The sequence below is a fragment of the Sus scrofa genome, chromosome 13, assembly GCF_000003025.6.
Source record: "Sus scrofa isolate TJ Tabasco breed Duroc chromosome 13, Sscrofa11.1, whole genome shotgun sequence".
In the NCBI taxonomy this organism is placed as follows: Eukaryota; Metazoa; Chordata; class Mammalia; order Artiodactyla; family Suidae; genus Sus; species Sus scrofa.
This window is the reverse complement of record NC_010455.5, coordinates 30,711,936-30,736,536: the sequence shown is the minus strand read 5'-3', so window position 1 is coordinate 30,736,536 and position 24,601 is coordinate 30,711,936. Positions and strand designations below refer to the sequence as shown.

Here is a 24,601-nt window from a genome sequence, read left to right as displayed (position 1 = left end):
GCGACAGCAGCAGCAAAATGGGATCCAAACCGCATCTGTGACTTACATGGCAACTCACGGCAACACCAGATCCTTAACCCACTGAGTAAGGCCAGGGATCGAACTCACGTCCTGATGGATCCTAGTCTGGATCGTTACTGCTAAGCCATGGCGGGAACTCTACCAAAGATGCTTGAATGAATATCTAACACATAATCGATCCTAAACACAGATAGTTGGCAAATTTGTGGCCAAGCCACTTAGTTTTTCTGTACTTAGAGCACTTATGAGGTGGATAGGATACTTTCTCTCTGACATTTCAGGAGGTTTTTGAGGCTAAGAACTTGTTTCTAGAGAATATTTTAACCTAGACAGTGGTTCTCAAAGTGTGATCCTTGGACCAGGGTATCACTTGGGATCTTGTTCAAATTACAATTCTTAGGCAAACTCTGGGAAATAGAACTCAGCAATCTGTGTTTTAAGAAGTCCTTGCAGGTGACTCGGGTGCTCGTTCAATATTGAGAAACATTGATCCTAGAGAAAGGGCCAAAGTAAATCCTGGGAAGGATGGTAACTAAGATAACTGCAGAACTTGCCCTGATTACTACGCTGACAGGGGCATTCTGTTGTGGAGCTTCATGAATAACTTCATTGGCCACCAGAGGGCAATGTTGGCATAGGACTAACTTTTGTATAAGAAGGCCTTGCATTGAGATTGCTGAATCCCCACCCCAACACTTTTTTTTGTTTGTTTTTTGTTTTGTTAGTGTCTTTTTTTTTCTTTTTTTTTTTTTTGGTTTTGTTTTGTTTTTTTTTTTTTTTTTTTGCTATTTCTTGGGCCGCTCCCGTGGCATATGGAGGTTCTCCCAGGCTAGGGGTCAAATCGGAGCTGTAGCTGCCAGCCTACGCCAGAGCCACAGCAACGCAGGATCCGAGCCGTGACTGCAACCTACACCACAGCTCATGGCAACGCCAGATCGTTAACCCACTGAGCAAGGGCAGGGACCGAACCCGCAACCTCATGGTTCCTAGTCGGATTTGTTTTGTTAGTGTCTTGATATGGAATCTCAGTTCCCGGACTAGGGATTGAGCCCTGGCCACAATGGTGAAAGTGCCAAGTCCTAACCACAGGACCGCCAGGGAACTCCCTGAATCTTCCCCATTTTGCCCAAAGTAGACTCACCATGGCTCTCTTCTTCACAGCACACATGCCCTCCCAGTTTGTTGCTGCTTTTCTTCTCTTCCAGATTGACTGTAGGACTCTTTGGGGGGTAGGGGAGGAATTCAGCAGAAGCAAATCTGACTAGCATCCATGAGAACGTAGGTTCGATCCCTGGCCTTGCTCGGTGGGTTGAGGATCTGGCGTTGCCTTGAGCTGTGGTGTAGGTTGCAGATTTGGCTTGGATCCCGTGTTGCTGTGGCTGTGGTGTAGGCCAGCAGCTATAGCTCCGATTTGACCTCTAGCCTGGGAAGCTCCATAAGCCACTGGATTGGCCCTAAAAGGACAATAGAATAGAATAGAATAGAATAGAATAGAATAGAATAGAATAGAATAGAATAGAATAAAATCTCTGCAGGAGAAGAGATAAAAAAACAAAATAAATTTGAATATCCTTATATCTCAGATCATGTGATTAGTTTAAAAGCATTGTTATTTTCAATGCTACATGTATTTAATTGAGAAAGTTTTCATTTCATGAGATGGGAATTTGCCCTTCTGGGAAGTCAGTCAGTGAATGAGGGCTTATCCAGTAATGCAAAGCTTTTTAAGGACTAGAGCCCCAGCCTTATCTACAGAGGAGTGTGCAGACCTTTTTCATACCCTAAAACCTAATTGTGGCGTTCCCGTCATGGCTCAGTGGTCAACGAATCTGACTAGCATCCATGAAGATGTAGGTTCAATCCCTGGCCTTGCTCAGTGGGTTAAGGATCCAGGGTTGCCATGGGCTGAGGTGTAGGTCTCAGAGGCGTCTCGTATCCTGCGTTGTTGTGGCTGTGGCCAACTGGCAGCCATAGCTCTGATTTGACCCTGGCCTGGGAACCTACGTGTTCCGTTGGTGCGGCCCTAAAAAGCAAAAAATTAAAATAAAAATAAAAAACATAATTTTGTTGTTGTACTGTTGTTTTTATTCTTCTCTCCTGAGCTTAGATTTTTCAATCATTGGGTGTTCTATGTATTGTAGAATAACTGTCTCCTTTTTATTTCCCTCTAAATCTCTTGTGTTACTTTTATTTTATTCTGGTAAGTTTTTTATATCTTAGTCTCAAATTATTACCTAGTCTAGTAACGTCATTTAAATAATTTTTATATAAGGCAAAAGTAAATTAATTTCATCGTTCTCTTGAGGTTACTTTGTAGTTTAGTGATTGATCTGCAGTTGATCTATAGTGGGTCTGCAGGTAAGTCAATTTATAGTTGATTAGTCTACAGTTAACAAACAATGGGAATAATAGTAGTTAACATTTACTTACCACTAAACAGTTGCCACAGTGCTGCCTCCAGCGTTACTGCATTTAGTCCTCATAATAGCTGTGGGAGGAACATAGTATCCCATCTTTCACACAGGCTATTAATAAGGTTTAGAAAATAAAAGGGAATTGCATTTGATCATTTAGTGAATAGTGAAAGAACCGCAGCCTGAATCTAGATCTCATGATTTGAAACCCCATGTTCTTTCTCTGAAACCATACCACCTTCATGAATGCATACTTTCTGCTTGATTTAATGTGTCATAGATATTATTTTTCAAAACCGAAGATTCACATATTTAACTCAAAAGGCAGAATTATTAGATATAGAAATATATTTTGGAAAAATAAAGGAGAGTTTTATTTTATTTGCATAAAGAGCATGAATTTGAGGACTAATTCATATGAATTTGAAGTCATGAAGTCTTCCGCTTTCCTCAACCATTATTTCACATCTTCTCCTCTGTTCAATCTTCCAGCACTTGCTTTCCTGTTCATATTCTTAGTTGATGATTTTTAGAACAGGTGATCAATAAACTCATTGTCTTTTTTTTAGGGCCACACCCATGACATATGGAAGCTCCCAGACTAGGGGTTGAATCAGAGCTGTAGCCTCCAGCTTACACCATAGCCACAGCAACACTGGACCCAAGCCTCATCCGTGACCTACACTGCAGCTCGAGGCAACACCAGATCTTTTAACCCACTGTACGAGGCCAGAGATCGACCCATGTCCTCATGGATACTATTTGGGTTTGTTACCGCTGATCCACAGTGGAAATTGCACATCTCATTTATTTAAAATTTTTTTTTTTCTGAGAAGTTCCCATTGTGGTCCAGCTAGATCCTTAACCTGCTACACCACTGAAGTCCATGCCTTCCTTTAGCAGTCACCAGTAATGTTCAGTGTATTTTTTCCCGTATTTTTTCTGATTATTTATGCCTGGTGTTTTTTATAATGCTATTATTTCATATTTGCTTTGATTTTTGTCTTATCATGTCCCTTGTGTACTAATCTTCCCATATTAGTACACAAAGAGCTACCTCATTTCTTTTAATAGTTACATATTATTTCACAGCTTACTAAATCTCCTGGTAGGCCTTTGTTTTAAAAACAATGCCATAATAAGCATCCTGTTTATACTCATTTTTGAATACTTTTATGTCTTTTTGTGAACTTACAAACCTAAAATGGATTGTTGAGTTGAGCTGGTATTTCAAAATTTGATGGACTGCCAGATTTTCTCCTGCAAAGGTTGTTTCAATTTATATGCCTCTAGTGGTGTATTAGAATACCAATTTTTGTACAACTTTGCCAACATTGGCTATTAACAAATTTTAAGAAGACTTTATCATTCATGGCTAAAAGATGGTATCTTTTATTTTTAATAGACATTTTCCTATAGATTGCATTTTATTTGATTTTTTTTGCATTTTAAATTGAGGCAGATTAATATACTTTCTTTCCTGAGCTAGAAAGAAATAATTTTTTAAGCTTATTGTGTGAGGATAAAAGGCAAGTTATTCCAAATATATTCTAGCCCATATTTATATCCTAAATATGGGCTAGATCATATTTGGCACCTCTCTGGATAAGTAAAGCATAGTATGTGAAGCCCTTGAGTGGTGTGTGGTGAATGCTGGGTATTTAATAAAAGCCTGTTTTCTTTCATTCCTTTATTTTTCTTTTCTTTTTTTTTTTTAATGGCCACTCCTGCAGTATATGGAAGTTCCCAGGCCAGGGACTAAATCTGCAGCTGAGGCAATGCCAGATCCTTTACCCCACTGCTCCGGGGATCGAACCTGCACCTCTGCAGCTGCCCAAACCGATGCAGTTGGATTCTTAATCTACTGGGCCACAGTAGAAATTTATTTCTCCTTTTTTTTTTCTTTTTTTCTTTTTTTTGCCTTTTCATTCTTTTAGGGCCGCACCTGTGGCATATGGAGGTTCCCAGGCTAGGGTCTAATTGCAGCTGTAGCCGCCAGCCTATGCCAGAGCCACAGCAACACCAGATCTGTGACCTACCCCACAGCTCATGGCAACGCCAGATCCTTAACCCATTGAGGGAGGCCAGGAATCAAACCTGCAACCTCATGGTTCCTAGTTGGATTTGCTTCCACTGCACCACAATGAAACTCCTGCCTTGGATGTATGTTTTAAATGGCCCTGTGTCCCAGAAAGTTGGACAGTGTAATTTTTTGGCTTCCAAAGTAAAATCTTGAATTTTATATTTTAGTAACTTATGTTCTAGATTTTACTTGTCTTATGAAAAATATGTCTGTGAGATTCTTAAGAGTGATTTGTAGGAACCTCCTAGGTTGGCAGGCTGACTGGCAAAGCTAGGCAAGTTGCTGAAATATTGGATATAGTCGGAGCTTTCAGAAAAGGTTATTCATGTAGTTAATGCAGTCACAGTCAAGATCCCATTAGGGTTTTTTTTTTCTTTGTATAAACCAACCACTGGTTCTAAAATTTATACGGAAAAGCAGAAGACTAAGATAACCAAAACAATTTTGGAAAAGACCTCATTTGGAAGACACATAGCCTCATTTCAAGAGTTTATACAAATACAGTAATTAAGACAGTACAGTACTGGCAAAATGAATAGATTTATAAGGCAGTGGAGGAGTTCCCGTCGTGGCTCAGTGGTTAACGAATCCGACCAGGAACCATGAGGTTGCATGTTCCATCCCTAGCCTTGCTCAGTCGGTTAAGGATCTGGCGTTGCCGTGAGCTGTGGTGTAGGTTGCAGACGAGGCTCGGATCTCACATTGCTGTGGCTGTAGCGTAGGCCGGCAGCTACACCTCCAATTTGACCCCTAGCCTGGGAACCTCCATATGCCCAGGGAGCGGCCCAAGAAATGGCAAAAAAGACCAAAATAAATAAATAAATAAATAAAAATAAGGCAGTGGAACAGGAGAGAGAGTCTAGAAACAGACCCAAATGTAATATGGTCAATTGATTTTCTGGAAAAGGTGCAAAGGAATTAATGGAATAAAGGAACAATTAGATGTCCGTATAGAAAAACATGAACCTAGACCTGTGTCTTAAACCAAATAAAATTTTTTAACTCCAAATGTATCATAAGCTTTGATTTGAAAACTATAAAACATCTAGAGGCAAACATAGTAGAAAATCTTGTCATCTTGGGTTAGGCAAAACATTTCTTAGATACTCTACAAAAAACATGGGTGCCTAAAGGGAAAAAATGATAAATTAAACTTCATCAAAATTTAAAACATTTGCTATTCCAAAGACACAGTTAAGAAAATGAAAGTTAAAAAAAAAATGAAAATACACTTTCTGCATGTATTTTCTTGGAAAGTACATTCATGAGTTGCAGAACTCAACTGATAAGGGTCGGTATTCAGAAAAATAAAGAATCTTCAAAAATGAATAATAAAATACAGGAGTTCCCATTATGGCTCAGTAGAAACTAATCTGACTAGGAACCGTGAGGTTATGTATGGGTTCAATCCTTGGGCACCTCAGTGTGAGCTGTGGTGTAGGTCACAGACTCGGCTTGGATCCAGCGTTGCTGTGGCTGTGGTGTAGGATGGCAGCTGTAGCTCTGTTTGGACCCCTAGCCTGGGAACCTCCATATGCTGTGGATGCCACCTTAAAAAGAAAAAATAGGAGTTCCCATCATGGCTCAGCAGTTAGTGAACCCGACTAGCATCCATGAGGATGTGAGTTTGATCCCTGGTCTCCCTCAGTGGATTAAGGATCCGACATTCCTGTGAGCTATGGTGTAGGCCAGCAGCAACAGCTCTAAGACCCCTAGCCTGGGAACCTCCAAATACCATAGGCACGGCCTTAAAAAGACAAAAAAGCAAAAAAAAAAAGAATTTGAATGCTGTAGAAATTAATGACTCAGTTCTGGTCTGTGTTTCTTGGTTTCCTTTTATTGGATCTTGATTGATTGATTGATTGATTGTCTTACCCTTTCTAGGGCCGCTCCCACGGCATATGGAGGTTCCTAGACTATAGGGGTTGAATCGGAGCTGTAGCTGCCAGCCACAGCAACTCGGGATCCAAGCTGTGTCTGCAACCTACACCACAGCTCACGGCAACACCAGATCCTTAACCCACTGAGTAAGGCCAGGGACTGAACCCACAACCTCATGGTTCCTAGTCAGGTTCATTTACCACTAAGCCACGACGGGAACTCCATCCTTTTATTGGATCTTTAAATTTTGAACAGACTTTATCTGTTTTAAGCTAATGCTGTGAAGAGTGTAGTCAGACAGTAAGTAGTTGCATCTGTTTTCATTTTTCTGTCACAGTGGTAATTATTCTTTGTGGTTGTTGCAGGCACTCCATCTAAACCAACAGTGCTCGCCAACGGTGATCACGGAATAGAAGGGAGTGACACTACTGGTAAGTGGTTCCCAGGATTCCCCAAATGTGGGGTGAAACAGTCAACAGTGCACACCTTGAAAAGCTCTGGTGAGGAGGATTGTTTGTGGAAACATATGAATTATTTCTAAGGGTACTCCTGTTCTTGGTGTTGTATATAAACCCGGGGCATCTGCCACATAATATTTCCAGCAATGGGAAGAGTGCACTTCATTTGATATTCCTTGAATATCTTTTGTAGTTGTACCACACAAGAGCTGGACCAATCTTAAAAATACGTTTTTGATGCAGAATGACCATCATCAGAATATGTTAAGTTGGAGTCCTTTGGCCGCTGAGGCTCTTTGGGAGGGTCTCTTGTGACCTTTAGAAATGTTGTATACATCTTTGTTTCTTAGGTTTATTGATGACCAGGTTGTATTTGTTGTGAATGTTAGTTTTATCCAGTGGCAATAAATCCTTATTAGCAACTCATAAATTAGGAACTCTTTACTTCAAAGCTAAAAACAACCAGAAGTGCTACCTCATTTATCTTACAGTTTTGTGAACTGAAATTTTTGTTTCCTTTATTATCTTAGTTCATATGTGGTATTGACTGTTTCTGTGCCTGCTTTGAAAGCAAAATTGTCTATACAATTTGGGTTTTACGAAAACATTTGTAGAGATATCCCCATGATTAGAGGCAGAAGAAACTTGAATATGAACTTTTAGAAAGGAATAGATTCACTTTTCTTTAAAAAGGAGGCAGTGCCAGAGGAAGGAAAGGCTTGAAGGGCATTGGTGTGGTGAGCCATTTGGAAGAATGAATGCCGTTTTCATCTAGGAAGGAAATGACTCCCACAGTTAGAGTAGGTTTCTTCTCCAGCATGATGTCAAGTCTGACCAGAGGGGACGCAGACTTAAATGTAGCAGCTGTTTCCCACTGCCACAGCTAAATAGTGCAGGGGAAAAGGACAGGCAAAGCACGCAGCCTGGCCCTTACTGTTTCAAGACTTTAGTTCCCTGGCGGCAAAAAAGAACCAAGCTGTTTATGAACTGCCCAGGGCCTTTATGAGAGCAGATCTTCCTGCTCTTGGACACCTCTCCACCCTTGTGTAGAATATAGTCCATGCAGAAAGATGTTGCATTCTGTTGCTTTACTGAAAATATGCATGCTTCGTTGAGCTTGGGGTGGGGGTGCAAAGAGTGCATGTTTTCCGAGCATGTTGTGACTTCATTCTGATTTGGCCATCATTAACTGGAGCATGTAGCTCCATGCTGTTTTGAAAATTGCCATTTCTGTTTCCTTCAGAGTGTTACCTATAGTCCTAAGAGCAGACTAGCTCTGCTGGTAGTGTATAAAGGCTTTGTGAGCATCTTACTGTGTTGAACTTGCTGTGTACTAATGACCTTTGCTTTTCCACCCTTTCCTTCCCTTTCCTACTTCTTCCTCCCTTTCTGTTTTTCTCCTGCCAGAACCCTAGAGTGTCTCTCAACACTGGGGCTGCTGCAACACCAGACCAGTGATCTTTCCTAAGCACCGTTATACTTGTAAAACCTTCAGCATTTTGCAGAGCTTTGCTTTCCTTCCTGGACAAGATGTAGAAGAAACTGAGGGTAGTTCTTCGGGGCCTATTTCTGCTGATGCCTGAGCAAACCACCTGCTTCTTCTTGTGCTCCATAGGGCTTGATGGAACCTCCTTTCCCTTTGTGAGCACCAAGTACCAAAAAATTTCTTTTTAATTTTAGTATTTTTATGAAGGCCATCTAATGTCTTGTATTTCTTGTTCTCTCTTTAAACTCATTTTATCATTTAATTCAGTCTCACCTTTTTCTTTTCTTTAAACATTTTCGGTTGGCTTTTTTTTTTTTTTTTTTTTTAGTTTTCAGATCTTCAACCTGAGTCAGAGTATTATAACAGCAAACAAAAAAGGTGTGCATTTGAAAGGAACGGAGTCCACCAGCACTGCCATGAACTGCCCTTTCCCTCTCCCTCCTCTCTCCCTCTGAGCTCGCTTGTAGGCTAGAGTCATCTTTTAGACTGCCCGTGTTTCTCTCCACCTAATGATAGCTGTTTTAATTTAAAGCTTTCTAATTCAGAGTATCTCTGATTAAACTTGGAAAAATACTTCCTCAAATTAAATCATTCTTTGTTATTTGCAAGTTGGACTGAAATTGTTTCTGTTAGGAAATTGTGGTCTGTCCAGGCTTAGATTCTCTTGCAAATTTGACAGCCTTATTACTGTGTATAGAATTTCATATCCCAAATTTCAACATGATCATGAACTGTCAAAGTAAGTAATTGAGAAGTTAAGGAAAATGGAGTCCTGTATTTTTAGAATCCTGGGATATAGATAATACTGATAGAAAATAACTCTGTTAACCTGAGAAGGAAATGCAGTTGCAACAGATTAAAGAACTACAACTAGTGATCAGGTTTCTAATGAAATGACTGATCTAACCAGACTCAGACTCCATTCAGGGTTAACCTCCCTTGAGTCCTTTATGCATTCCGTGGTGGGATTGGTGGGTCACATGTGAAGACCAGTATATCAGGTCCTTTCCCATGAACCTTGGCATTTACTGTCACACGTTCTGAGGACTGACTCAGTAGGACTCCTTCTCTTTCCTCATTTTTCCAAACTAATAGCTAAAAAATCTGGAACCATCTGGGACAAATACTGTGGAACTTTTCAAATGACAAGCTTTGATTGGATTTTTAGAACATAAAACATGGGTTATGTTTTGAAAGTATAGAGGAGTTCTGGTTTAAGATCTGGAATGTGAGATACTCTGAAATTTTCTATCCTCTTGCCATGCAGGTTTTATAATTGCTAAGCCACCCACCGATTATTTCAGATTAAAATAAATATTTGGCACTGTGTTCTGAGGAAGATTTTGAGATGTATATTGTCTTAAATCCTCTGGTATAAAAAGTAAAACTACTTTTGGGATGGGAAAGTTAGAATATTATGCAAGTTTAAACTGAGTCCTTGCTGTGACTTCTGAAATTTAGGGAGCATTTCCTACTGGGGGCACAAGGGTTTGTGCCTCTACCAGGAATTCCTACTATGGGTTCTGGAGAGAAGGTACATTTTAGAGGGAAGAGTTTGTACTTACCTTTTAAGCAACAGATAAATATGAAAATACTTACCATTAAAGTAAAATACGAAAAGTGCCATAGGAGAGCACACCGTCAAATAAAGCAGAGCTCTTTCCCTTTGGGGGTTTTTTGGTGCCTTTCTTTTTCTGCCCAAGGAGGTTTTCACAACCGGTAGTGCTAACTTTTAAAAGTCATACTTGGAGTTCCCATCATGCTGCAGTGGAAACGAATTCTACTAGGAACCATGAGGTTGTGGGTTCAATCCCTGGCCTTGGTCAGTGGGTTAAGGATCTGGTGTTGCCGTGAGCTGTGGTGTAGGTCACAGACGCGGCTCGGATCCTTCGTTGCTGTGGCTGTGGCGTAGGCTGGCAGCTACAGCTCTGATTGGACCCCTAGCCTGGGAACCTCCATATGCCACAAGTGCGGCCCCAAAGAGGCGGGAAAAAAAAAAAAGTTGTATTTGACATCCTGTCACTTCTAACTAACTAGTCTTCACAGCTTGTCTAGGTGATGGGGGTAGAAAAGCCTGAGTGGGACCCTGTGTCTATAGTCAGAAACACAAACACTTCATTATTGATGTTGATTCATTCCATTTTAATTTCCATTTTTGTCATGTTTTATTTTTGAAATTTGTTGTTTTCTTTTTGAATTTATGGAATTGTTGATACTTTCTACTAACAGCCATATAAAATTTGGTGTATATTGTTAGCTATTTCACTTGGATGTTTCATTTTGAAGGAAGTAAATGTAATGTTGCTCATAGAGCTTCATCTGAAGTAGCCAGTCCTGTGATGAAATACTGTATTGTCCCAATGGTCATGCCCAGTGGCCCAGGATCTTACTGATGAGGCAGCCAGACCTGTCAGGGTTGCTCTGTTGAAATGTGTTGTTTCTTATATGCAATCTCTTTTTTTCTTTTTTTTCTTTTTGGCCCAATATTGAAGATGTCAAACTTTGTTTTTAAATAATATTTTAAAAAACTTTTATTTACACACCTAAGTTCGTATTTTTTATGACTTTAGACTTCAATGGTTTTGTATATTGGGACATTTTAATGTGATCATTGTATTAAATAAATTACACTAATAAACATCTTACACTAACACGTATGGACTGGACTTTGGTTGGGCTCTTAATTACTGAAGTATAATGTGAGCAAAACATGAGTTTTGAAAATAAAGACCCTTGAGGCATGAGCTCTCGGTCTAATGAAGCTTCTAATCCAATCTATGATAATTGCCTAATTATATGGGCTTTTTCCTCCCTTTTGCCAGGCACCTTCACTTATGTTGTCATTTTGGATTATCAGAGTGAACTCCCTTTTATCCGGAATCTGTTTTTAAGAGTTAAGAAGCCCAAAGAACTATTTGATATTTTATAGCATCTGGTGAGAAAGATTTTTGGCAGAGTGGCAATAAGAAGTTATCCCAAAAGACAGTTTCCATGGCATATCAATTACCATTAGGTACTTTTTTCTTTTTAGGGCCACACCTGTGGCATGTGGAGGTTCCCAGACTAGGGGTTAAATCAGAGCTGCAGCTGCAGGCCTACGCCACAGCTACAGCAACGCAGGATCCAAGGTGCATCTGTGACCTATGCTGCAGCTCATGGCAATGCTGGATCTTTAACCCACCGAGTGAGATCAGGGATTGAAACCACATCCTCACAGACACTATGTCAGGTTCTTAACCCACTGAGCCACAGTGGGAACTCTTAGACACTTTCTAATACTCCACTTATGTTTTGTTTAACGCAGTTGAAATTCAGTCTTCCTGAAATGCCTTCTGAATTAATAAATAAAACACGGTCCATTCAATAACATTTTAATTTTGTAACTTCATTATTTGATAATCCAGTATGTTGTATCTGGGATACATTCAATGTAATATCCAATCCCCTAGCCATTCTGGGTTAGTGTTTCTTTACAGATTTGCAAATGTAATATGTTAACTAAATTAAGATGGTGAAAATATTGAATACCTAAGGTAATTTTTATAGCATAAAGAATTTTTTTTTAGCTTGGCAGACACTTCTTTTTATTAAGAAAGTTCAATTTAGGAGTTCCTTGGTGGTTCAGCAGGTCAAGACCTGGCATTATCACTGTTATGGCTTGGGTTGCTGCTGTGGGTTTGATCCCTGGCCTGGGAACTTCTGCAAGTCACAGGTATGGCCACAAAATAGAAACAAAGCAAGCTCAATTTAATGTTTTTAGGTTTCCTTTAATTAAGAGAGCTCAGTAATCTATTTGAAGCACAATAATTTAAATGCTATAAAGAATAATTCACAATCGTAACTTTCTTATAGTACCTGAGGATTAATACTTTAATGGATGGGGGCAATTCTTGGGTTTTATTAGTGTATTTATTTTGATGAAAATGAGATGAAACCTGGCTTCAATTGGGTTCTTCCTCCTTGTTGACCTTATAAGATGGTGGCTCTGGGAGGCTAGAGAGTGTTCTGAAAAAATACACAGGACTGGTGGGGCAGGCACAGTGTTAAGTCATGGATAAAACTAGATTATTCTCCATTTTACTTTGATGCTGTTTCCATTACATTGAATGCTTAACAAGACTTAAACCACAAATTATTTGTAGAGTAAACCTCTCTGGTGCCTTGGAGGCAAATTACTGTTATTTATATTGTGTGGGGCTAGATGCAGTACACCATGTGCTTCGCAAAAGGCAGTTTTACTGGTGGTTTTCATTGTGATCAGAGTAGGTGGGTGTTTATTTTAATAACCGTCTGAATGTGATATGTTATCATTCCCCTAGGTCAGCCCAGCAGTGAAACAGTACAACTGCCTTATTAGAATGTCATGACACAGAAAGTATCCTAGGTATTTCATCACCTTCACTTGTATTGTCAGAGGGAATGCAAAAGATTTTGTCTAAGAAAAATTCTAAGGCACCAAAAAATGTGAAATCTCAACAGAAAAATAAATCTGTAATGTTAGAGTTTCTGAACAGCTGTTATAACCAAACATATGTAGGCATCATCTAGCTCATAAAGGAAGCCTAAACATAGAGCTGTACACTGTGTTCCTAGATGTAGACACAGCAAGACAGCCATTCCCTCTGCCCCTCCCTAAATCCAGGAAACAAAGCTTTAGGTTTTTTTCCTTTCTTTTTCCAGTTATGAGTTGCATGTTGGAAACACCAGTAAAATACCAACACCTGATATTTCTTAAAGTATTTGATTCTTTGCTCTCTGGTAAAAATAGAGACCTTCTCAGAAAAATCCACATGTACCCATTAACACAACATGTTGTATTTACTTCTAGGTCATTTAGGACTCCCTTGAAGTCAGCTCAGGAACTAAACTTAAGAACCTTCATCTAAGCAGGCATTTAATTATACTGTGAGCCATGTGATTTCTATTTCTATTGGAGTTTTGTTTAAATGGATTAAAATAGCTTCTTCCTGAGCTTTCATTGAGTCCGTGATGCTGATAGACCTTTTAAACCATAATTTTGTTTATATGATTTCCTTCTCTTTGTGGAATGAAGCTCTACCCCATACCAAAGGCATATGTAGATACAGAATGTTTTCTTTTTTTATTTGTAATTCTACAAGTAATACATAAATACATCCTGCTTTCCATGGAAAATTCAAGCATTATAGAAAGAGCCACACTCTATCAGAGGCCAGAGGATTTTTAGCCAAGGAACCGCTAACATTCACACACAGCTGCTGTTAAACTAATCTTGTAGTTTTACCTGAAAGGCTTGAACAGATTTTTCTGTATGTAATATAATTTTATATCTCATTAATACTAAGGATAACTTATTTTTATAATACTTTAGCATTTGTGAAGCACTTTTGAATGTATAACAATATTTATTCATTTTTCATTAGAAGAAGTTGAAAATTAATGAGACCTTAAAATTGACCTTAAGCCTGGTAAGAAGCCTTATGTATGCTCTTTCTACCACAATATAGATCTTCTTTAAGTGCTAAGCAATCATCAGAAAGGCAGTTGGAAGGAATGGACCTTTGAGAAGTGATCTCAGAAAACACGAGTGGGAGACTGCAAAAAGTGAAAATAGAATGAGGACAAACCCATAAATGAAGTATTAACTTAGTCACTGTTGTGGACAAAAATGGCTTAATCCTGCTGGGTGGGATTTAAAGAGTAAGAGGTGGGGGCACAAGAGTTGTCCAGTTACCCAAGAGGTTAAATCAGCAAAATATTTGTCTGCCTGGATGAGATCCTTGAATTCTATACAGGGAAATTTAGCAGAACTCCATCTATCATGAACTAATTTCCATCTATCATGAATTAATTTTTATTTCTGTAAGATTGGTATTGATGTCTCCTCTTTCATTCCTGAAGTTAGTAATTTGAGTCACCTCAGTTTTTCTTGATCCTGATTTCCTTTGTCTATTTTTCTCTTCTCTATTTCATTTACTTCCACTCTAATCTGTATTATTTTCTTCCATCTGTTTGCTTTGGGTTTAGGTTGCTCTTTTTCTAGTTCTTTAAGGTGGAAGGTTATGTTTTTGATTAGCAGTTTCTTTTCTCACTTGATATAGGTATTTATAGCTATAAAATTCCCTTTGAGCACTGCTTTAGCAGAAGTTTCAGAATGTTGTGTTTTTATTTTTCATTTGCCTCAGAGTGTTTTCTAATAGTCTCTGTAATTTCTTTGACTTATTGGTAATTTAGGAATATGTTTATTTCCACATACTTGTGAATTTCCCAAATTACTTATTGGTAATTTAGGAATATGTTCATTTCCACATACTTGTGAATTTCCCAAATTACTTACTGTTGTCACTTTCTGATTTCATTCCATTGTGGTTAAAAAACATACTTGGTGTGATTTCAGTCCTTTTAAATATATTCAAGCTTGTTTTATGGTTTAACATATGGTCTGTCCTAAAGAATGTTCCATGTGTACTTGAGAAGAATGTATGTTCTTCTGTTGTTGAGTGGAATGTTCTATAAATATCTGGTAGGTCTGCTTGGTTTATAATATTGTTCAGGTCTTTTTTTCCTTGTTGGTATTCTTTCTAGTTGTTAGGGGTCAAATGGGAACTGCAGTGCTGGCCTGCGCTACAGCCATAGCAACACAGGATCTGAGCCAAATCTGCAGCCTACACCATAGCTCACAGCAACGCCGGATCCTTAACCCACTAAGGGAGGCCAGGGTTCAAACCCACATCCTCATGGATACTAGTTGGGTTCGTAACCCACTGAGCCGCAACAGAAACTCCCTTGTCCTAATGTTTTAAAGGATAAATTTGAGTAATACTGACTTCTTTATGCTTTTTACATTGCTCAAGAACTAATTCCTTGTGAAAAATTCTGTGGTATTGATAAGAGGATGTATACAAATGATTACTACAACTAAGAGCTTGCAGCAACAGTAGTAGAATATCAGTCACTGGTAGGAAGATTCAAAGTGATTTTTCAAAGGATTTTTTTTTTCCCCTCAAAATATCAACTACTCTTTCATAGAAATAGAAAAATCTATTCTAGGAGTTCCTGCTAAGGTGCAGTGGGTTAAGGATCCAGCATTGTCTCTGGCAGCACAGGTTCAATTCCCAGCCCTCTGCAGTGGGTTAAGGATCAGGTATTGCTGCAACTGTGGCATAGATCATAGCTGCAACTCATATTTCATCCCTGGCCCCGGGAACTTCCATATGCTGCGGGCGCAGGCAGAAAAGGAAAAAAAAAGAAAAGAAAAATCTATTCTAAAATTTATACAGAATATCAAAGGATGCCAAATAGCCAAAATAGTCTTGAAACGTAATAAAGTTAGAGCTTTTTGTCCTCATGATTTCAAAATTTCCTATAATGCTACACTTACTAAAATACTGGTGGTATTAGCATAAAAATAGGCATATAGACCAAAGAATAGAGTAGAGAGCCCAGAAATAAGCCCTTGCATATATGGGTTTTATGCATATGTCAGATGATTTTAGACAGAGATACCAAGACCATCCAGTAAGGAAAAGATAAAACTGGATATCCACATGCAAAAGAATATAGTTGAACCCTTTACCCCAAACACAAAAATTAACTCAAAATGGGTCAAAGACCTAAATGTAAGAGCTAAAATTATAAAACTCTCAGAAGAAAACATAGGGCAAAAACTTCATGACATTAGATTTGGCAGTGGTTTGCTGGATGTGACTCCAAAACCACAGGCAACAAAAGTAGAAATAGGTAAATTAGACTCCATCAAAGTTAAAAACCTTTGTCTGTCAGAGGACACTGTAAATAGAGTAAAAAGGCAACTCATGGAATAGGAGAAGATACTTGCAAAACATGTACCTGACAAGCGGCTAATAGCCAGAATATATAAAGCACTCCTACAACTCAACCGCATAAAAACAAACAACTCAGTTGAAAAAGAGCATAGGAGGCATTCCCATTGTGGCTCAGTGGGTTGTGAACCCTATTAGTATCCTTGAGGATGCGGGTTTGATCCCTGGCCTTGATCAGTGAGTTAAGGATCTGGCATTGTCTTGGTTTGGATCCTGCTTTGCTGTGGCTGTGGAGTAGGTGGGCAGCGGCAGCTCTTATTGGACCCCTAGCCTGGGAACTTCCATATGCCACAGGTGCAGCCCTAAAAAAAAAAAGCACACACAAGAAAGAAAAAAAGGAAAAGGAAAAAAAAAGAAAAAAGGAACCAGGGACTTAGACATTGCTCCAAAGAAGATATGTAAGCCAGTAAGCACATGAAAAAATGCTTAACATTACTAATCACTAGGAAAATGCAAATCAAAACCACAATGAGATACCACTTAATGTCCATTAGGATCTAGGCTATTATTAAAAGAAACAAAATAACAAGTGCTAGTGAAGATGAGGAAAAACTGGAACCCTTGTACACTGCTGGTGGGAACATAAAATGGTGCAGCCTGGTGCAGCTTTTATAGGAAACAATATGACAGATCCTCAAAAAATTAAAAACAGAATTACTGTATGTTCCAGCAAGCACACTTACAGATATAGACTCATGAAAACAAGGACAGATATTGGTACGACCGTGTTCATAAGAGCATTATTCACAGTAGCCAAAAAAGGTGGAAGCAACCCAAGTGCCTATCAGTGGATCGATGGAGAAACAAAATGAGGTATACAGACAATGGAGAGTTATTTGGCCTTGAAAAGGAAAGAAATTCCAACACACGCTCCAACATGGATGGGATGTTATGCTAAGTGAAATAAGCCAGTCACAAAAGTACATAAAATACACAAAAATACTGATGCCACTTAGATGATTCTACTTGTATGAGGTACAGCGTATAAGTAATCAGATTTCGTTGAGACAGGAAATAGAAAGATGGTAGAGAGGAATTGGAAGGGGGGTAATGGGAAGTTACTTTTCAGTGGATACAGAGTTTCAGTTTTGCAAGATGAGAAAAGTTTTGGAAATGGATGACAGTGATGTTTGCATGACTTTGTGAATTACTTAATGCCACCAAACTATACACTTAATAAGTAAATACTAAAATAAATAAGTAAAGCTAGCTCATTAAAAAAAAAAAAAAAAGATAATTTTCTGCTGAAGCATGTATATCCAGGCCTCTATTAGCTGCCTTGTGGGTTTATTCGAATTGTCCAATTTCAGGGAGGAATGCACAAATATATAAACATTATTTAAATGCTAACCAGAGTTTTAAAGAACATTTTGTAAGAACAGATGTAATATTGGTTAAATTCCATGAGGAGGTTGGATGAGTACTGAGGAAATTTGAAATTAGAACTTGATCTCCATTTAGATGTCGAGTTGACGTCTCAAATTTGAGAGTCCTAAAACTGCACTTCTGACTCCCCCCTCCCAAATAAACAACAAAGCCTTTTCCATCTCCTTAAATAGAAATAGAATGTTCTTCTAGTTGCTCAGGCTGAATGTCTGACTTACCTCATCCACTCTTTGTCTCATATCCCACATCCCTTTTGTCAGAAAAATAGATCTGGACCCTGACCAATCCTCAGCCCCCAACCCCCACTGCTCTCTCTCTGATTTGAGTCCTGCAACAACTTCCCAAATTAGCCTCCCTCTTTGCATTCATTTGCTTCCTACAGTGTATTCTCCCAAGCACTGAGTGGTCCTGTATATAGATCGTGTTATTCTTTTGCTCAGAATCTTCCAGTAATTTCCTAAAGTCCTTACCAGATACCGCAAGGCCATATGGTACCCCTGTCATCGCTCTGGCCACATCTCCTAACCCCCCCTTCCCCGCCCCGCGCGGGCCGTGGTTAACTTTGCTTCACTAGTGGTCTTAGCACTGTTTATTACCAAGCCAGGTGCGCCTCTATCTTAGGCTCCAAGCCCTGGCTGTTTTCTCTGTCTGGGGTGTTCTTCCCACACATGTACTCAGAGTTCACGCTCCACCTTCTTAGCAAGACCTTCTGTATTGTACCTAAAAGTATACCCCTTCTCTTTTTCTCCCCTACTTCTCTGCTTTCATTTTCTCCATGGCACTTGTCCATTTAGTTGTTTATCTTGTTCATTGTCTGACTTGCCCCATCAGAAGATAAATGTTATGTGAGGGCAGGCTTTTGTTTTGGTCACTGCAGTGGCTCAGCACCTAGACCAGTGTCTGGCATAGTGTAGGTGTGCACTAGCTATTGACTGAGTAATCTTGTTGATTATGTTAAATAAAAAAGCTGAAGGTAGTTCTAAGGAAGGAATCTGTTCTAAATTGGCAGTGTTGTGTCCGCTAAGATGGAAGTTAAGTGGGCGAAGGGGGGGTAGAGGTTGGGAGGATGCCCTGATGGGGCCACTGGCTGGGGAGTGGAGGGCGCTCTGCAGCAGGAGCAGCAGCACAGCCCCTCTAGCAGATGAGGAGGGGTGCTCTAGCACAGTTCCTGGTCACTCTAACGATTAACAGGGTAGTTTCTGTCGTGGCTCAGTGGGTTGAGGATCCAGCATTGCCTCTGTGAGGATGTGGGTTTGATCCAGCATCCTCTGGCCTCACAGTGGGTTAAGGATCCAGCATTGCCGTAAATGGCAGCATAGTTCACAGATGCAGCTCAGATTGGATATGATGTTACCGTGGCTGGGGCTTAGGCCTCAGCTGCAGCTCTCATTTGACCCCTGGCCCAGAAACTTCCATATGCCACAGATACAGCTGTAAAAAGAAGGGGGGAAAAAAAGAGCCTATTAGAACTTTTCCCCATAGACAGCTTGCTATGTTTCTGTAGTGTTTAAGAGATGTGGCAAGGACAGACATATCCTATCCCTTCTCCCATGGCAAAGCCTCAGTATATGCTTTTTGGCCCATTTGCTCTGGTGTTACCCTCATATCCCTGACAGTGTTAAGTTTATAATGACTTTCCATTTTCCTCTTTATCTAACATGTTTTCGTGGCTATAACATTATCACTGAGGTAAAAAATTTTTTTTTTTTTTTTTTTTGTCTTTTTGCCATTTCTTGGGCCGCTCCCGCGGCATATGGAGGTTCCCAGGGTAGGGGTCTAATCGGAGCTGTGGCTGCCAGCCTACGCCAGAGCCATAGCAACGCGGGGTCCGAGCCGTGTCTGTGACCTACACCATAACTCACGGCAACGCCGGATCCTTAACCCACTGAGCAAGGCCAGGGATCGAACCGGCAACCTCATGGTTCCTAGTCGGATTCGTTAACCACTGTGCCACCACGGGAACTCCTTTTTTAAATTTAAGTAATAGACTTGTGGAGTTCTCGTCGTGGCTCAGTGGTTAACAAGCCTGACCAGGATCCATGAGGATGTGGGTTGGATCCCTGGCCTCACTCAGTGGGTTGGGGATTTGGCGTTGCCTTGAGCTGTGGTGTAGATAGCAGACTCAGCTTGGATCCAGCCTTGTTATGAATGTGGCGTAGGGTAGCAGCTGTAGCTCCGATTGGACCCCTAGCCTGGGAATCTCCATATGCTGCAGGTGTGGCCCTAGAAAAGACAAATGATCAATGAAATAAAATAAAAGGAGAACCTAGTAATAAAAGAATTATTTGGATTAAGGCACAGAAAATTTTTGTCTTTTTTTTTTTTTTTTTTTTTTTTTTTGTCTTTTTGCCTTTTCGGCACATGGAGGTTCCCAGGCTAGGGGTCTAATCGGAGCTGTAGCCGCTGGCCTACACCACAGCCACAGCACCTTGGGATCCGAGCCGCATCTGTGACCTACACCATAGCTCATGGCAACGTCAGATCCTCAACGCACTGAGCAAGACCAGGGATCAAACCGAAACCTCATGGATCCTAGTCAGATTTGTTAACCACTGTGCCACGACGGGAACTCCATAAAAATGTTTTCATTGCTTTGTTACCTGGTTGAAGGGGTTAATAAATGTAAGATGATATTGGGATAATGATTAATGTCCATATAGAAAGCCCCTACAGGATCAATTTGGTAAGTGCTTCTGCCAAGAAATCATTGTCTGGCCATCAGCCCCTTTTCCTATTTAAATGATGGTATTTTAATTGGATATAACTAAGGCACTTTTGTTGTCCTTTGTCTTTGAAGAGTCTCTATTTCTAGAGGACAGAATTGAAGGCAGAACTTTAGAAAGACTGCAGGCAAACTGAAGGAAGAGTCTTTTGTTTTGTTTCTTGTGAGAAAATTAGAACTTTGTCACCACAGAAGCCTGGTACATCCGATTCTCCAATGGATTACCACAATTTAAAGTGATCTGAGCAGGAGTTCCCTGGTGGCCTAGTGGTTGGGGCTTTGGTGTTGTAACTGCTGTGGCTGTGGGTTTGATCCCTGGCCCAGGATGCCATGGGCATTGCCACCTCCGCCGCCCACAAAAAAAGCACTTCCAATAATTTGTCCTAAGAAAATAACTTGGGATAGGTGCAAAGCAAAGATTTCACTACAGAGATTCTACTGCAGCACTCTTAATGTATATGAATAAAATAAAATGAGCTGGGCAGATAGACTTTAAGCTATGTGAATTGCAAATTAAAGCATTGCCATTAGACTTCCTAGTGTCACTTTTGAGTTTTGCTTTCTGGTTAATAAAAGTTAGTATTTCTGGTCTTTGGTTTTTCCTTATAAAGTAAAGAGCTAGTCTGCCGTTGCTGTTGTTGATACTGAGCAGCAGAGATACAGTGTATTCTCTTGAGCTCATGATAGACTTTTAATTAGAGATTAGCACATTCCTTATGATTTATCTTCTTTTGGTTAAACATCGCTCATTCTTTTTTTTTTTTTTTTTTTTTTTAATTTTACTGCCTCACCCTTGGCATATAGAGGTTCCCAGGCTAGGGGTCAAATCGGAGCTGTAGCCGCTGGCCTACACCACAACCACGGTAATGCTGGATCTTTTACCCACTGAATGAGGCCAAGGATCGAACCTTTGTCCTCATGGATGCTAGTCAGATTCATTTCCGCTGAGCTACCACACAACTCCAAGCATGGCTCATTCTTTTATCCATTTTTTTTTTTCCTATAATGTGGATTTAAGCCATCTCATGGGTTCTTTCTTTTTATTGAGGTATAATTGACATAAAACACCATCAGTTCCAGGTATGCAACATAGAAACTTGATGTTTATATATGCTATGAAATGATCATCGCAACAATTCTAGTTAATTTCCATCACCATACTTAGTTAACAGGATTTTCTTGTAATGAGAACTTCTTAGATTTACCTCTTAGCTGTCTTACTGATTTTTTTTCTTAGTATGCATCATTCAGGGCTTAGTCAGGAGACAAACCACATGGTAATTTGAACAGGGAACTGACTACTGAGAGGTAGAGAGAACTCTAAAGGATAAAGGAATGGCAGATACTGGGGAGCCATTACTACCCTAAGGCTGAGGGAGAGTGCAAAGGAAAGAAAAAAGAGTTCCCTTTTCCTCCAAAGCCAGTTTCTCATCTTGGATGTCTTCAGTGGTTATTTGCTGAGGAGATGTAGACCAAGGTTGGCAAACAGGAAACTGTACAGGGAGGTGCTGCTCAATTGCCCAGAAGCCAGCTTGGAGCACTGGCAGTATTTGGGTAGATGCTCAAAGGAGCGTCCACTGAAACATGTTGGGATGAATCCCACTGGATGTTCTGCGTACCAGCAGAACACAACAGGAACAAGAGGATGGAAAGAGCACACAGGAAGCAGAGAGGGGAGCCACTTCCTCTAGCACCCTCTGTGTACTTTGCTGTGTGTATTTGAGTTTTCATATATCAACAGCTCTTATGGTTGCATCTAACAAGATACATCTGTCTCTCATATGATGAAGCAACTTTCATCCTTTTCCCCAGAATGAGACGCTCAGTTCCTATAGCCATGCTTTCCATTGTTTGATATATGAATCACTCTTTAAATCACAGTCCCACTGAATATTCTAAGAGAACACTTGGGAAGTTAACCTTTGATAACGTATAATAATGGGAAGAAGGAAGAAAAGAAGAAAATCATGAGAATATATAAATAAGCACAGACTATAACAACAACAACAAAAAAACACAAAGTCATCAGATCTCATTTCTGTAAATAGTCACCAGACTAGAAATGATGTCTGTGAAGTCTTTCTTCAATTACCATTTTCTCTTTCCCTTGCTCTCAGCCAGAACCTCAGCTGGTGGAAATTCTTTACCTGGTAAAATGATCCAGCATTTCTTTCTTTTGTTTCCTTCTTTCTTTCTTTCTTTTCTTTTTTTTTTTTTTTTTTTTTTTTGTCTTTTTAGGGCCGCGCTCATGGCATATGGAGGTTCCCAAGCTAGGGGTCAAATTGGAGCTATAGCTGCCAGCCTACGCCACAGCCACAGCAATGCCAGATCTGACCCATATCTATGACCTTATACCACACGTCATGGCAATGCCAGATCTTTAACCCACTGAGCAAGGCCAAGGATCAAACCTGCATCCTCATGGATGCTAGTCAGATTCATTTCTGCTGAGCCGTGACGGGAACTCTCACAATTTCAAATTTTCATTTCCTCAGTAGTCTGGCTTTTTTTCAGTTGTTCTAGTTTTCCATGCACTTTTATTATTGGCATAGAATATTGAGATACCTTAGAGGATCCCCTGGGTTCCAGACATAGTCCTCCTTGCTTTCATTGTGTTGTGACAACCCAACTTTCCTTTGATAGTGAGGTTCAATCATTCCAGCCAATAGAATAACCCTCTTTTCTGTCTGTTGGTTCAGTGGAATGAGTCCAAAATGGCCAGGTAGTAGTCTCCTTTTCTAATTCAGTTGAACCACTGTATATGCTGGTAGGTATATTTTCCTCTTTGGGGATTAAGACCCTTAAACTAGCAGAACTCAAAGTTGTCAGGAGTGGAAATGAAAATTCATTGAGTGGGTTATCGAATATAATAGTGATTCCCAGACCCATTTATTTTGGCTGTCTAGGTGACAGCACCCTATGAGAATCTGATTCAGAGCCTTACCCTGTTCTTTTAGGGTCTTGTCTCCCAACTGAAACTGTAACTGAGTTTTTTTTTTTTTTTTTTGTCTTTTTGCTATTTCTTTGGGCCGCTCCCGCGGCATATGGAGGTTCCCAGGCTAGGGGTTGAATCGGAGCTGTAGCCACTGGCTTACACCAGAGCCACAGCAACGCGGATCCGAGCGCCTCTGCAACCTATACCACAGCTCACAGCAACGCCGGATCGTTAACCCACTGAGCAAGGGCAGGGACCGAACCCACAACCTTATGGTTCCTAGTCGGATTCGTTAACCACTGCGCCACGACGGGAACTCCTTTTTGTCTTTTTTAGGGCTTCACCTGCGGCATGTGGAGGTTCCCAGGCTAGGGGTCAAATTGGAGCTGCAGCTGCTAGCCTATGCCACAGCCACAGCAATTCAGGATCTGAGCCATGTCTGCAAAACTATACCATAGCTCAAAGCAATGCCAAATCCTTAACCCCCGAGCAAGGCCAGGAATTGAACCACATCCTCATGGATACTAATAGGTTCTTTAATCGCCAAGCCACAACAAGAACTCCATGTGAGTGAGTCTCTAGTAAGCAAGTGTGTCTTTTAATCAGGCCAGCCATCCTGAATGATAAGGTGTGATACGGTTAATTCCATATGCATGAGCCCATTTTCCCCCCTTTGCTGTGAAATGTTTTTTTTGTTTTCGTTTTTGTTTTTTTCTTTTTTTTCTTTTTGCCTTTTCTAGGACCGCTCCCACGGCATATGGAGATTCCCAGGCTAGGGGTCTAATTGGAGCTGTAGCTGCCGGCCTACGCCAGAGCCACAGCAATGCGGGATCCGAGCCACATCTACGACCTACACCACAGCTCATGGCAATGCCGGATCCCTAACCCACTGAGCAAGGCCAGGAATCGAACCTGCAACCTCATGGTTCCTAGTCACATTCGTTAACCACTGAGCCACGATGGGCACTCCGAAATGGGCTTACTGATTGGAGGCAATGCTATGTGAAATGTTATGACAGTGGATCATGCATTTTGTAATACTGACAGAAGCAATGTAGGCAGAGAAGGCAAATCTCTATTCAGAATACATGTCTAGTCCTCTGAGGACAAATCTCTACCCTGTCTAACCACTCCCACATCCCCCCCACCCATCTCAAGGATATCAGTTTAGTATAGTCATGCCACGAAGTGGCTAGTTAGTCTCTCTGGGAATGGTACCATAGAGGAGACTGTGTTTGGGACTATGATTTTGGCAGATTAAGTACAGTTGGCAGTAACATTAGCCAGGTGAGACTTGTTTAGGGCAAGTCCACGTTGTTGAGCCCATTCATAGCCTCTATCCCTGCCACAATGGCCACTTTTTCATGGTTCCATTGAAGAAGCACTCTGGTGGCT

At 40.4% G+C, this 24,601-nt stretch overlaps 1 protein-coding gene across 41 annotated transcripts in view; it reads left to right on the top strand.

Annotated features, from left to right (window-relative positions):
* The window catches only part of MAP4 (microtubule associated protein 4), a 172,135-nt gene that overhangs the window by 68,647 nt on the left and 78,887 nt on the right, over positions 1-24,601 (top strand). For all 41 annotated transcript variants that reach the window (XM_021070579.1, XM_013981614.2, XM_021070593.1 and 38 more), the window contains one exon: positions 6,765-6,830. In XM_021070579.1, the coding sequence (XP_020926238.1) occupies positions 6,765-6,830 (66 nt within the window). The remainder of the gene's footprint in view (positions 1-6,764; positions 6,831-24,601) is intronic.